We start from the raw sequence: 13,293 nt of genomic DNA, 5'->3' as shown, positions 1-13,293 counted from the left end.
GAACATATTCCTCATGCTGATTCTGATATGTTCTTGAAACCAGACTGTGCTAACTTTGCAATACTGTAAAAGACTAACCAGTCTCTACTCCAGTATCAACCTACATGAACAACTGTCAAGACATCCAGTTTGACAGTTTCACTATGATCCTTTGGCCAGGTCTGTTATCCTGTTGAGGATCAGACTTACTTAAATACTGAACTGAGATCACCATGCCTAAAGTTCAGTATATGCAGTCAGTGATGAATGTTAAAACATTCTGATTGACATTCACACAGAAGGATATGTACTAGGTCTGTTATCATATTGATTAGCAGACTGCAATACAACCTGAGTTATGGCAGACAGGATTATAACATGCAGAAGGAAAACAAACACAGAAAATTGTTTACCCAGTTCGGTCCAACATGACCTACATCTGGGGGCTACCAAGCCAGGAAGAAGATCCACTATCAGCAGTATTAATTCAGAGTTAAACTCCCCCGTTTACAACTCTTCACTTAATCCCTACCCAATGCAATCTATACCTAGGAACTCCTAGATAGAAACCTCCAGTTTCCATTCCTATCACTACAAATACAATGTAATGTTAACCAACTTGAACTTGCTTCACAGCTTCATTCAAGAACATAATCACTCTTGCCTACAGGCTTTGAGTTACAAAAACTCTCAGCTTTGAACACTGAGAAACACATGGTAACCTTCCCGCAGGTTGGGAGGTTTACCTCACACACACCCCTAAATTTTCATTCTATGAGGCTTACAACTACTAGGTTACAATAAGCTATTTATAACCTAATCACCCAACTGGATTTGGACCTTCAGAAATCGCAACAAACTTGTTCTTTGCTGTTACAAATACAGCAGAAAATTTCTGCTACAAACAAGGTCTTCATTCCTAAAATCTCTCCATATATATCTCCTTATTTTGAGCCTATATATCTTCTGATTGAGTCTTTAAGACCTCCACATGGGAGTTAGGATATTCATCAAATATCCTTACAAATCCCAGAATATATACTGAATTAATTAATTCAGTTTTCTACACATGTACGATGTCACAGGCATGATGTCGTGACATCGTACATGACATGTTGGTCCAGATGTTGAACTTCTTCAACCCAACATATTAAAACAACAGAGATGATTACATTATTTGTTTTAAAAAATTAATGCTAATCCTAAGGTATTAACAGTTGTCCCCAGTGAGGATTGTCATTTCCCCAGCAAGTGCTATTCCCCAGCATGATCGAAAGGTTGGTGTTTTCCCAACAAGTGACTCCCCAGTCGAGTGGGTTTCTCTCCCGTTTCGAGAAGGTCCGATCAGCAAGTATCCGCAGCAGGTTTGTTGCATCTCCCCACAGAGTTGGAAGATTGAACCAGAATCGTGTGCATTTTGCATATAGTAATCATCATTTGCATTTTCATCCTCAAAACGCGTAGCATTTCCATTCAATATGGAGCATTACGCCATAGAAAAACTCAAACATATGCATACATGTGTTAAGCAAGATTGGATCGTATCCCCAGCAGAGGTGGACCGTTTTGCAACATCTGTATGGCGCATTTGCAGCAGTTGCTCTTGGTAGCATTCAGAATTGACAATCCCCCAGAGATATTTGTTTCCTCACCCGTCCTTGAAAAGAAAGCCTGATTATCCCCAGCTTAGTCCCTGGCAAGTGTCTGGCCTTGTCTTGACATTTGTAGATGTCATCCTTACGATACCAGTAGGTGTCGTGTTGATCCCCGTGTGGGTCTTCCTTCTTTTGGAGTCGATAGACATCATCTTTCGATGTTCGTAACATCAGTTTCTCTTCCCATTCGTCCGTTAATGTCTGGTCGTGGTTCCTTTCCCATTCGTCCGTTGGCGTCTGGTCGTGGTTTCTTTCCCATTCATCCGTTGATGTCTGGTCGTGGTTTCTCTTCCCATTCGTCTGTTGGCGTCTGGTTGTGGTTTCTCTTCCCATTTATCCGTTGATGTTTGGTCGTGGTTTCTTTTCCCATTCATCCGTTGATGTCTGGTCGTGGTTTCTTTCCCATTCATCCGTTGATGTCTGGTCGTGGTTTCTCTTCCCATTCATCTGTTGATGTATGGTCGTGGTTTCTTTCTCCCATTCATCTGTTGATGTTTGGTCGAGTTCCTTCCCATTCATCCTTTGATGTCTGGTCGTGGTTTCTTTCCCATTCATCTGTTGACGTTTGGTCGTGGTTTCTTTCCCATTCATCTGTTGATGTCTGGTCGTGGTTTCTTTCTCCCATTCATCCGTTGATGTCTGGTCGAGTTCTTCCCATTCGTCCGTTGGCGTCTGGTCGTGGTTTCTTTTCCCATTCGTCCGTTGACGTCTGGTCATGGTTTCTCTTTCCCATTCGTCCGTTGGCGTCTGGTCGTGGTTCCTTTCCCATTCATCCATTGATGTATGGTCGTGGTTTCTTTCTCCCATTCATCTGTTGATGTCTGGTCGAGTTCCTTCCCATTCATCCTTTGATGTATGGTCGTGGTTTCTCTTCCCATTCATCTGTTGATGTCTGGTCGTGGTTTCCCTTTCCCATTCGTCGGTAGACGTATGGTCGTGGTTCTTTTCGTCGATAAGTATCAAAATCCCCAGTAGAGTCGTCGGTAAACGTCTTGTCTGGCCCAGTTGTTAATATCAAATCCCCAGTAGAAGCAGCCGTTGGTGAACATTCTTTTCTTGGATCATCCCCCGCAGAGTGCAAATTCCAGGTTCTTTTGGTATTCAATCCCTGTTTACCTTGAAGGTCTGATAGCCGTTGCTCTCGTCCGTTCAGGTTCCCAGTTGATTGAATAGGGGCAATTTTCCTCTGTAAATAGTTCCTGATGACAATTTTCCTTGCGTAAAAGTCCAAAATTCCCTCCGGGATAAGCCGTGCCAAAAATAGCAAAAATTTAGAAATTCAAGTGTCCAAGCCAACACTGGCCGTGTCAGCTGTAGCACCTCAAATTTGCACCCCCCATTCATGCATTCATTCCAATTTTTTTAGATCATTAACATTACCTTAACATTGTATAGTACATTGCATCTTATCAGTCAAGACTGGCATCAGGAGAATTCCTCAGTGCAGAGAGAGCAAGTTTTCCTTGAAATGAAGGCCACATGGTTATTCCAAAAAGCTTACATGAACCAAGGTTCATTTTGAAGTAACTTGACCAAGTTGTAGAGGCTCAAAAGTCCACAGTGCATTGCCAGGTCATCTGGGGCCCATGAAAGTCAACTGCAAGTCAACTGAGGGCTAGGAGGTGGAGAAATGGTCTGAGACACTTCATTCATGTCCAAAAGACGTTTATTCATCATTTCAAACATCTACTTTGAAGAATTTGAAGCCAGATTAAAAGTTTCTAAAAATGGAAAGTGACCTATAATTTCAAGTTTCCAAAAATGGCAAGTTTCTGGTCCACTTTCAACTTGACTTTCCAACATCAAAGAAGCTTCAAATGAAATTTTTTCCAGCATGAAAGTTGAAGATCTTTCTCTCCCATTTCCAAAAAGTCCAAGATCATGAGCATCTGATGAATGGTTGAGTAGTTATGAGCAAATGATCACCAAGTGTGCATGAAACTTCAAAGTGCCATAACTTTTGAACCAAAACTCCAATTTAGGCCACTCTTTTTGCAAATTGCATGTCATGACCTATATTTTTCAAATCATTCATGGCATCGTATGAAATTTGTTCACATGATCATTTTGCCATGTATGTGTTTTTTGGAGGGAAAATCATCAATTTGAATTTGGTGCATGCTACAAGTTTTTTAACCATTCCATCATGTTCATAAGCTCATTTTAAAGGAAAATACACCATGCATGCTACTGTTCACGTTCATATTGCCATGCATAGGGTGAATTTTCGAATTTTTCCTTACACCTCATTTTGCATTAATATTTCATTAGCCAAGCCTAATCAACATTAGCATGGTAATTAACACAACATATAAAAGGATAATCATAACAGAATTTTTGATTCTAACTCATTCTAGATCTAGATCACATTTTTCCCTCCAAAATTTCTCTCATTCCAAATTCAAAAATTCTCCACATAGCATATGATTTTTATTGCATAATTGTGTTTAGCAAGTGTTATTGATGAAGGATCAAGCTCTGAATTGAAGATTTTCATCAAGATTCAAGCACATCAAGCTCAAGAACATGAAGATGGAAGTTGCAATTTGATCAAGATCCAAGCCATTTCAAGCTTCTATTCGTGTTTAAAGCTTCAATATACAAGTGATAGAGGAGATTTGGACATTGTTAGGCCTTTGAATCCACTACTGCCATTGATTGTTCTTCAAGAGGTACTTTAGTAGCTTTAACTCATTGCTTGAGTTGCTTTGCTTGTGGTTGGCATACCACCTAGGTAATCATCCTCTAACTCCATGTAGTCTGGAAGCCCTGTCGTTTCTTTTGGCAGGCATTTGGCTGAAGTCCTCCTTAAGAGGCAATGACTGTGTTTGTTTATATTTGTGCCATGTAATTCAAGTCCTCCTAAGTGAAGAGGCAATTGGCAGATAGAAGGGATTTGCAATCAATCCCCTGCTATTCAGTTGAGTCTTTCATCTTGCCCGCACTACGTGCTGATGCATTTTGAATAAACACCCAAGATCCTTTGTATATAGAGTCAGTCAAGTGGAGTAGAGTCTCACATTCTGGACTCCCACGTTTTCATTGATTGAAGCTCACCCAGGCCTGGGTTAAGAGCTATGAGGTCCAATCCTCATTACCTTTCATCTGCTCACCCTGACGGTCAATGTCAGGGGTTAAGAGCATCAGATACCCTTCCAGCCGGCTTGTTTGTCGAGGTTGATATGACCCCTTGACTAAAGCCTCACCCTTGATGTTTAAGCCCCCTTGTTGGTGTGTTTACTTCATGCTGTATATGTTTGTGTGGTGTGATTGTATCCTCTAGGTTTGCTAGACTTCACATAGTCTCGTTTGCATGTCAATTAAGGTAGCACGGTTCCTTCGTCTAGGACTTCCTTTCTTGCGTGAGCTTTCCTAAAACACAAATCGACTTTATCCCTCTTAAGGACACGTTAACTCCTTCTACTTCAGGTGAGTAAGTCTCCAAAGGTCGAGCATCCGGTAGATTGCGTAGTAACGTTGTTCACCTAAAAAACACAAAACAAATAGAAATAGTTTAGCTGAACTATGGCAACTCTGATTCTCATGTGCAGATGAGATACGTAGGCACGAGATGCGATGTCTTGTCGAGTTTGACTGACAACTAACTTTAACCATTTTCTCTCGCCCTCGTTGCGATTGAGACCTTCCCTTTCTCTTGCCCTAGTTGCAATCGAGACCCTTCTGCTTTGTGCGTTTGTTCGGAGTCTGATGTAAGCCCAGTGATTGGCATTCGGTTTCCCGTTTATTTGTTGTTTGTTAGGAGTCTGATGTAAGTCCAGCGATTGGCATTCGGTTTCCTGCTTGCGTTTCTTTGTTCGGATTCGGATGTAAGCCCAGCGATTGGCAGTCCATTTCCAGTTGTGTGTTTGCTCTGACGTCTCAGCGTCTTTGGTTTAGTGTTTTGTTTCGGCGTGCGTTAGCCGAGCTACGAGTGCTCTGATTCTTACTCTGGTTAGAGAAGATACGTATGCATAGGATGCGATGTCCTAGCGAGCACGTTTCCCGTATCCCCGAACTACGTCGACTCTGATGTTTGTGTCTGATAAACTACGTAGGCCCAGAATGCGACGTCCTGCCGAGTCCGCTTTCTCCGTCTTTGTTCATCTGTGTTCTATTCCAGTTTCGTGCAGTTTTTGGAGCAGTCATTCAGCAACCTTATTCTATTCTTTCTGAGCGTGGATCCCGTCGAGTTCGACGGACGTGAGGGGGTGCTAATACCTTCCCCTTACGTAACCGACTCCTGATCCTTGCAATCTTTGGTCGTAAGAGCATTTCCTTTCCAGGTTTACTTCGAGCGTTTCCTTTCCCTCCTTTGGGATAAATAACGCACGGTGGCGGCTCTGTGTCTTTTTCCCGCCGGTTATTTTTCGCGTATGCGACATCAGGCAACACGCCTGGCCGTGTTGGCTTCTGGGCAAACTTCATCATTGACACGCCCTTCAGGGAGGCTGACACGGGCCGTGTCAGCTGACACGGGCACCCGTGTCAGTTCCGTGTTTTCTATTTCTCAGCCTCTTCTCCCGACACGGCCCGTGTTGGCCAACACGGGTGGTCGTGTCAGGGCTACTATAAGTCCATTTTTTCTTCCTATGTCGGGCCCGGAACGCCTGTTTTGCTTGTCTATCCCTCCGGTGCACTTGTTTATACCTGAAACTAAAAGAACTACCACAAAAGGACATAAAATGGGATATGATAATGCATATAGCATGTACTCAACAAATAGAGACAACAATACTAAACATATGAATAACTAAACAAAACAAAACAACTGTGAACTACTGTGTTACCGATTTCTTACAAATGTGTCGAATGAGTGTCAGAAAACAAGGAGAATTGGCGACTAATCACAACCCCAAACTTATCCCATTGCTTATCCTCAAGTGACGCTCGAGACATCAGGACGGTTGCCCCCAAATGAATGCATCCATAATGCTACCACGATCTTTCGCGTTCTCCTGTTCACTTTTCAATCACAGTTTTACTCTTTCCCGATTTTTTACTTTAGCCACAGTTTAACTTTGACACATATTTTGGCCTGTAGCTTTTCACACTCTCACCAAATCTCTCGGGGTCAAAGTGTTTACACTCAAGAAAACAGAGTTTGCAAAGTCAGCTCTTAGGTTTGAAATATAGATACCTTCATAACAAGCAACACACAATACACACTATTCGAGGACTTGTTCGGTTGTAACGGGGCTAAGGTGTAAGGTGGGTAATAGAAACAAAAAAGGAATACTAGGGGTTTAGGCTCAGATTTCGTGTTGTTACCCTTGTACCGTTGTTCAAATTTAAAACTCGGGGGTATTTCTTTTGGACACCGTTTTTTTGTTGAGGTTCATTGGCGCATATATTTTCTTTTATTGCTCTTTTGATGCAAGCTTTTTGCCAACCATAGTCTTTCTAAATAAGTGTTTCACGACATCTTTTTTTTTTCTTTCTCTGAATTTTCTCTGAATTTTTCTTCATTTTTTTTATCTAAGGTTTGTAGGTGTCCCTAAATTTGGATGAAACCCCAAACTTAAGTTTTTCGGTAGCTTCAGGGTAAACAACACTTGTCTAAGTAGGGTATGGTAGTGTATGGGCTTATGGCTATATACAATGGTAAAAATAAAAACAAAAGGAAATATGGCTCAAAATTGGTGAACGACAGGTAATTATAACGGGTTGGCTTCAAAGGCTCAAGGTTAAAATACAAAAAGAATGCCTCAGTGTGTATCGTGTGCTATGTAATTTCAGTATCTCTAATGCAAACCCAGAGAGACAAAGACATACCTGAATAGCTCTCATGATGATAAGTGTTTGGCTTTTTGTAGTTCTCACCATGTTTTGTCTAGCTTTCAGGCTTCCAAGATGTTTCTCAGTGTGGTGTAGCTTCGTCTTCTCTTCAGTTGCAGAGTATCACTACAAAATCCAGTGACAAAGAGTCGCGTCCGATTTTTCGAGTCGGTAGCATCAATATTTGAGGGTTTCCAGAAGAGCAAGTAGAGGGGTGGGTCTTCCATCCAATCGTTCCAAGCTTCATCATTCATCCGGCACAAATGTCCTTTATCTGCAACACATAGAGTAACACACAACTTAATTAAAACAAAAATATTAAGAACAAAATAAACAACAAACCAAACAAACAACAACATCAATAAATAATAAAAAAAACCCACACTTAAACTAAACATTATCCACAATGTTTTCATCCAAGATAGAAAGGGGCTCAAACCGGCTCACTGTGGCGGCGAAAATTGCAAAATCAGACATTGCATCATCGCGTGCTTGCTCCGCTCGGAGATTGCCAATTTCTGTTTGCATCCATGACCATTGGTCCGGCGTCACATATGAAGAACCGGCATCGGGGTGCATGGATTCCTCTAGTGGGGAAGAAAATTGTTTATGATCATGCATCTCTTTCTGTACTTCTTCCTCATGTGGGTCACCTGTGGCAAATGTATCAGCATTGTGCTCGTCCATATCATCTTGGATGGCACTATCATAAAGCCAATTGGCCGTGTTTGAGATGCTAATTCGTGTCGGATCAGGTAGAGCTATAATAAACTGACCCGAACTCATTAAGGCATAATAATCAGAAACTTGTGAAATCATACCTTGCTGGACCAATGCGTTCATGTCCAGTTTTCTCTTACCTGCTACATGTGTCTCATTAAGTGCAGCCGGATCATATCCTAAATATTGGGCAATCTGTATGATGATGCCTCCTATGGAGATTCCTCCTTGGGCTGCTCTCCTCGCACGACCTAGATAATCTGCAGCAAATGCTGCAACACTCATAGCAACCCGATTTACCATGGCAAACAAAAAGAACAACCTGAAATAGGGTGGCTACACCTGTACTGTCACCCCTGCCAAATAGTGTGAAGGCTATCACCTTCTGGGCATACCTGAAATAGGGGTTTTGAATGCCCGACGCCTTTGCTCCTTTAACCACATAGTCGGATCTTCCCGTAATGGCCAACCAAAATATCTTAGCATCAAAGTTGTCTGGTACGGCTCAAAGGGCCATAAAGGGGTAGGCGAAGAATTTCGCTCAACTGCTCCACCGTCAACTCATGGACGACATTGTACAACCTGAAAGACATTGTTCCTCCAAAGTACATAGTTGTACCCGTCCAACCCTTTTTGAGCTTGAACTCAATTATGCTCAGAAATTCTAATGTGATGCGCTCAAAGGTTGGCGTTTCACAATGGACAAACTCCAGCATTCCAAGCACATGAAATATCCTATCCAATTCTTCAGACATGCCTAATTGAAAAAGAGTATCAGAGCAAAGGTACCTGGTCGGAGTGATTTTCCGTTTGACATGAGATGTGTACCTCCGTTCATGCTCCGAGTTATCAAAAATTATGTCATGTGAATTTGGATGAAGGATTGTCCGTTTCCTTGGACGGGATGATTCTGCGTCTGCTTGCTTCCCTTTGGAGGTTCTTTTTGGCGGCATTTTTGTTTCCTGAAATACAAATTATACCCAAAAAATTTTAAGGAAAATGAAAAAAGATTACCGTAGCTTTGTAGAGGATGGCGAGTAGAACAACTTTCGTGAAGGGTGGCGGCAATTTCGACTGGAAATGGCGGTAAAGTTTGGAGCTTTTTGTGAGCTAGGTAATGGAGGAATATGGAGAAAGTGTGAGGAAGGAGAAAGATAATGAAGTAATAAAAGAGAGAGAGTAAGAAAAATCAGAATTTATTGGTGGATAGTGGGTAAAATGTGTTTAAGTGGTGAAAAGTTCAGTTGGGGTCCACAAAACACAAAAATCCAAAATTTGAAAAATATGGTCGTTGGGCCTGACACGGGTCATGTCATATGACGCAGGCGGCCGTGTCAGGCCACTGTAATTGGAGGCTTGGCTCAGTAGGGCTGACACGGGTCGTGTCAACTGACACGGGCGACCGTGTCAGCCTACTATAAATTTTGGTTTTGCTTCCTTTCTTGACACGGGCCGTGTCAGGTGACACGGGCCCCCGTGTCAGGGCCCTGTTTTTCCAAAATTTTCTGACTTTTTCACTATTTTCAGATTTATCATTGTTCTTCTGGTGTCCGACCATCTTAATCAACCCTTATCTTCCGAACTGCATGATGTAACCGCGAACCTACGAGTGAACCTGTAAACACACCAAACATGAAAATAGTTAGATGAAAACTGCGCGGGTTGCCTCCCACGAAGCGTTGCGTTTAATGTCGCATGGCTCGACGTTCGTCTCCCTCATCCTTGGAGATGAACATTCTCAATCAGACCACTTTCCAGTCCTTGATAGTAGTGCTTCAACCGTTGTCCATTTACTTTGAAGGTGTCCCCATTATTTGGATTTTCAGTTCGATCGCTCCATGGGGGAACACTTTGTGAACCAAAAATGGACCCAACCACCTAGATTTCAACTTTCTTGGAAAAAGTTTTAATCTGGAGTTGAACAAGAGCACCAGCTGTCCCTCGACAAACTATTTTCTCTGTGGTCTGGTATTGTCAGGAACATGATATATAAGACCTGTGTCCCACAACTTCACCGCCTTTGCAGTAGCATGACATTTTCCTTTAGAGTCTAAAAACACATCTTTGAGGTTTTCCGGAAGTTGTTTCAATTCCTTTCTTTTCTTTGCTTCTTCACCCTCCTTATTAGAGTGAGGTGAGCTTATATCCTCCCACCGGTGTGGTTGAGATCCTTTCCACGGGGTTTGCGTATCCAGCAAGGCTAGCACTTGAGGGTCCCCGTTGTCCTTTTCTTTTTCCATGTCGGACTTGGACAAGCTCAACACTCTTTTCAAAGGTGCCAGTGGTGTATTCAAAGGGCCATCATATGTCGTCACCTGTTTCAGAACCTCTATAATGTGATTGGTGCAAATATCTTCTTTGTCTTTCATGGTGTTTCGAACATTGATTTTCACTTCCTCATCATAAACCTTCAACGTCATGGTTCCTTCTCCTATGTTGATTACACATCTTCCCGTCTCCAAAAAGGGGTCTACCAAGAATGAGAGGGATCTCTTCATTTTCCGACATCTCTAGAATTACAAAATCGACCGAAAATACAAACTTGTCAATTTTCACCAGGACATCTTTAACAATACCATACGGTTTCTTGACCGAATGATCTTCGAATTGGAGTGTTATCCTGGTATCTTGCACCGCCCCTATACCAAGCTTCTTGTAAATGGATAATGTCATGAGACTCACACTAGCTCCCATATCAATAAGAGCTTTGTTGAACGACCTATCTCCAATAGTACACGTGATGGTGACAGCTCCTCGATCTTCCTTCTTTATCGGAATCTTCATACCCTGCAAAATAGCACTATAAGTTTCAGTTAAAATGATCGGGTTAGTGTTGGTGGTACGCTTATTCGAAATGATGTCCTTCATGAACTTGGCATAAGTAGGCATTTGTTCAAGTGCCTCCAACAAAGGAATGTTAATCTCCAACTTCTTGAAAAACTCTAAGAATTTTTTGAAATTTTTCTCATGTTGTCCTTTTTTCTTGTTTCTCGTGGGGAATGGGAGCTTAACAGCCGGCTTGGGCTCAATGACTGTTTCTTTCACAATCGGTTTCGGTGCTACCACTTCTTCTCTAACAACTTCATTTTATTTGATCTCAAGGTCCACTTCGATCAATTGGTCTTCCTCTTCATCCACTTCCTCAATAACTTCCTCAGATTTACCACTCCGTGTTGTCACAGTGCTCACGTTATGATGCTCTCTAGGATTGGGCACAGTTGCACTAGGTAGAACACCTTGTGCTTGAGAACTTGATGTTATTTGTTGAGCGATTTGACGCATCTGGACTTCAAGATTTTTTATGGAAGCTATGGTGTTTTTCTGATAGTTCTGGGTTTCTTCTTGAAATTGAACATGATGAGCTACCATTCTTTCAATGGAAATCTCCCACCCAGCTTTCTTAGGCATTTGTTGCTGCTGATGTTGTTGATATTGAGTTTGGTACTGACCATGTTGAGGGGCGGTCGCTTTTTGGTCTTTCCAGGAGATGTCGGGATGATTCTTCCAACCCGGATTGTACGTGTTAGAATAAGGATTATTCTGCTTCAAAAATTTGATCTCCTTCACTTGTTGAGGAATTGCAAAACAATATAGAGTTTGGTGTGGACCGTTACAGATTTCACAAAAATAGTAGGGGTTGGTTGGATTTGTGCCACCTGTCGTGTACCTATATTCATCGCCTTCAACTTTTTCTTAACTTCAGCAGCTATAGTATCTTCAATACGGGTTTTTGCAGTTTCCAGCTTTAAATCTATCACCCCTTCTGGTTTGCTTTGACACCTATCGTACAACTCCATATGCTCACTAGCAGCAATAGCTTCAATGATCTTCTTGATATCGGTGGCTGTTGAAAAATTTGTGGAACCACCGGCTGCGGTATCAATTAGCTGTTTGGTCTTTATTTTTAGACCATTCACAAACATCTGCATATGTTCAGTAGCATCCATATTATGAGTTGGGCAGGCTACCAGGACTCTCTTGAATCTCTTATAAGCGTCTCCCAAAGTTTCCCCGTCCCTCTGCTTAAAATTCAGAATTTCATACCTCTTCCGCAGAAATAACGACACTGGAAAATACTAATTCAGGAATGCCTTTTTCATTTCTTCCCGAGTTGTGATGCTACCGGCAGGTAAAGAATAAAACCATTCTTCAGCTTCTTCCGCTAAGGTAAACGGGAGCATAGGGTATCCCTAGTCCTAGGTGATCTCTACTATGGTTTTACTGTATGAGAACCTTAACCATTGCAGTCCTGCTAATCGTTAACCATGCATCAATCTTAATTTTTGCCAAAAAGAAAGTATTATGCAAATCATACAGTGAAATTGAAATAAAATATCATATATTTATGGAAATCAAACATCAGATTCATTACATGATCAATTCAGGGACACCCCCCTGGCATTGGGGGATTTATCCTATCATATTATTCAAACCAGATTCAAAGTAAAATTGAGACATTACAAAAAGGTCAGAATTCTGTTGATCTTCAATCGCGTCCGCTCTTGAAGGATCCTCGTTCTTTACTTCTTGTCACTTCTTCAATCTTGATCGTTTCCAATTCTCTCTCGTGTAAAAATTCCATCTCTCCATATTCAAATCCATTGTAAATAGTTCCTGATGACAATTTTCCTTGCGTAAAAGTCCAAAATGCCCTCCGGGATAAGTCGTGCCAAAAACAGCAAAAATTTGGAAGTTCAAGTGTCCAAGCTAACACTGGTCGTGTCAAGCAACATGCCTGGCCGTGTTGGCTTCTGGGCAAACTTCAGCATTGACACGCCCTTCAGGGAGGCTGACATGGACATCTGTGTTAGCTCCCTGTTTTCCATTTCTCAGCCTCTTCTCCTGACACGGCCTGTGTTGGTCAACACGGGTGGCCGTGTCAGGGCTACTGTAAGTCCATTTTTTCTTCCTATGTCGAGCCCGGAATGCCTGTTTTGCTTGTTTATCCCTTCAGTGCACTTGTTTATACCTGAAACCAAAAGAACTACCACAAAAGGATATAAAATGGGATATGATAATGCATATAACATATACTCAACAAATAGAGACAACAATACTAAACATATAAATAACTAAACAAAACAAAACAAAAGTGAACTAATGTGTTACTGATTTCTTACAAATGTGTCGAATGAGTGTCAGAAAACAAGGAGAATTGGCGATT

At 41.8% G+C, this 13,293-nt stretch overlaps 1 protein-coding gene across 1 annotated transcript; it reads right to left on the bottom strand.

Annotated features, from left to right (window-relative positions):
• Positions 1-10,529: 10,529 nt before the first annotated feature.
• LOC127137411 (uncharacterized) lies at positions 10,530-12,076 on the bottom strand. The gene is made up of 3 exons (XM_051063874.1): positions 11,744-12,076; positions 11,294-11,630; positions 10,530-11,209 (listed from the first exon to the last, which is right to left on the bottom strand). The coding sequence occupies exons 1-3, from the start codon at positions 12,074-12,076 to the stop codon at positions 10,530-10,532; spliced, it is 1,350 nt and encodes a 449-aa protein (XP_050919831.1).
• Positions 12,077-13,293: the final 1,217 nt, after the last annotated feature.

The sequence above is a fragment of the Lathyrus oleraceus genome, chromosome 4, assembly GCF_024323335.1.
Source record: "Lathyrus oleraceus cultivar Zhongwan6 chromosome 4, CAAS_Psat_ZW6_1.0, whole genome shotgun sequence".
Lineage (NCBI taxonomy): Eukaryota > Viridiplantae > Streptophyta > Magnoliopsida > Fabales > Fabaceae > Lathyrus > Lathyrus oleraceus.
This window is presented reverse-complemented; position numbering and strand designations above follow the sequence as displayed.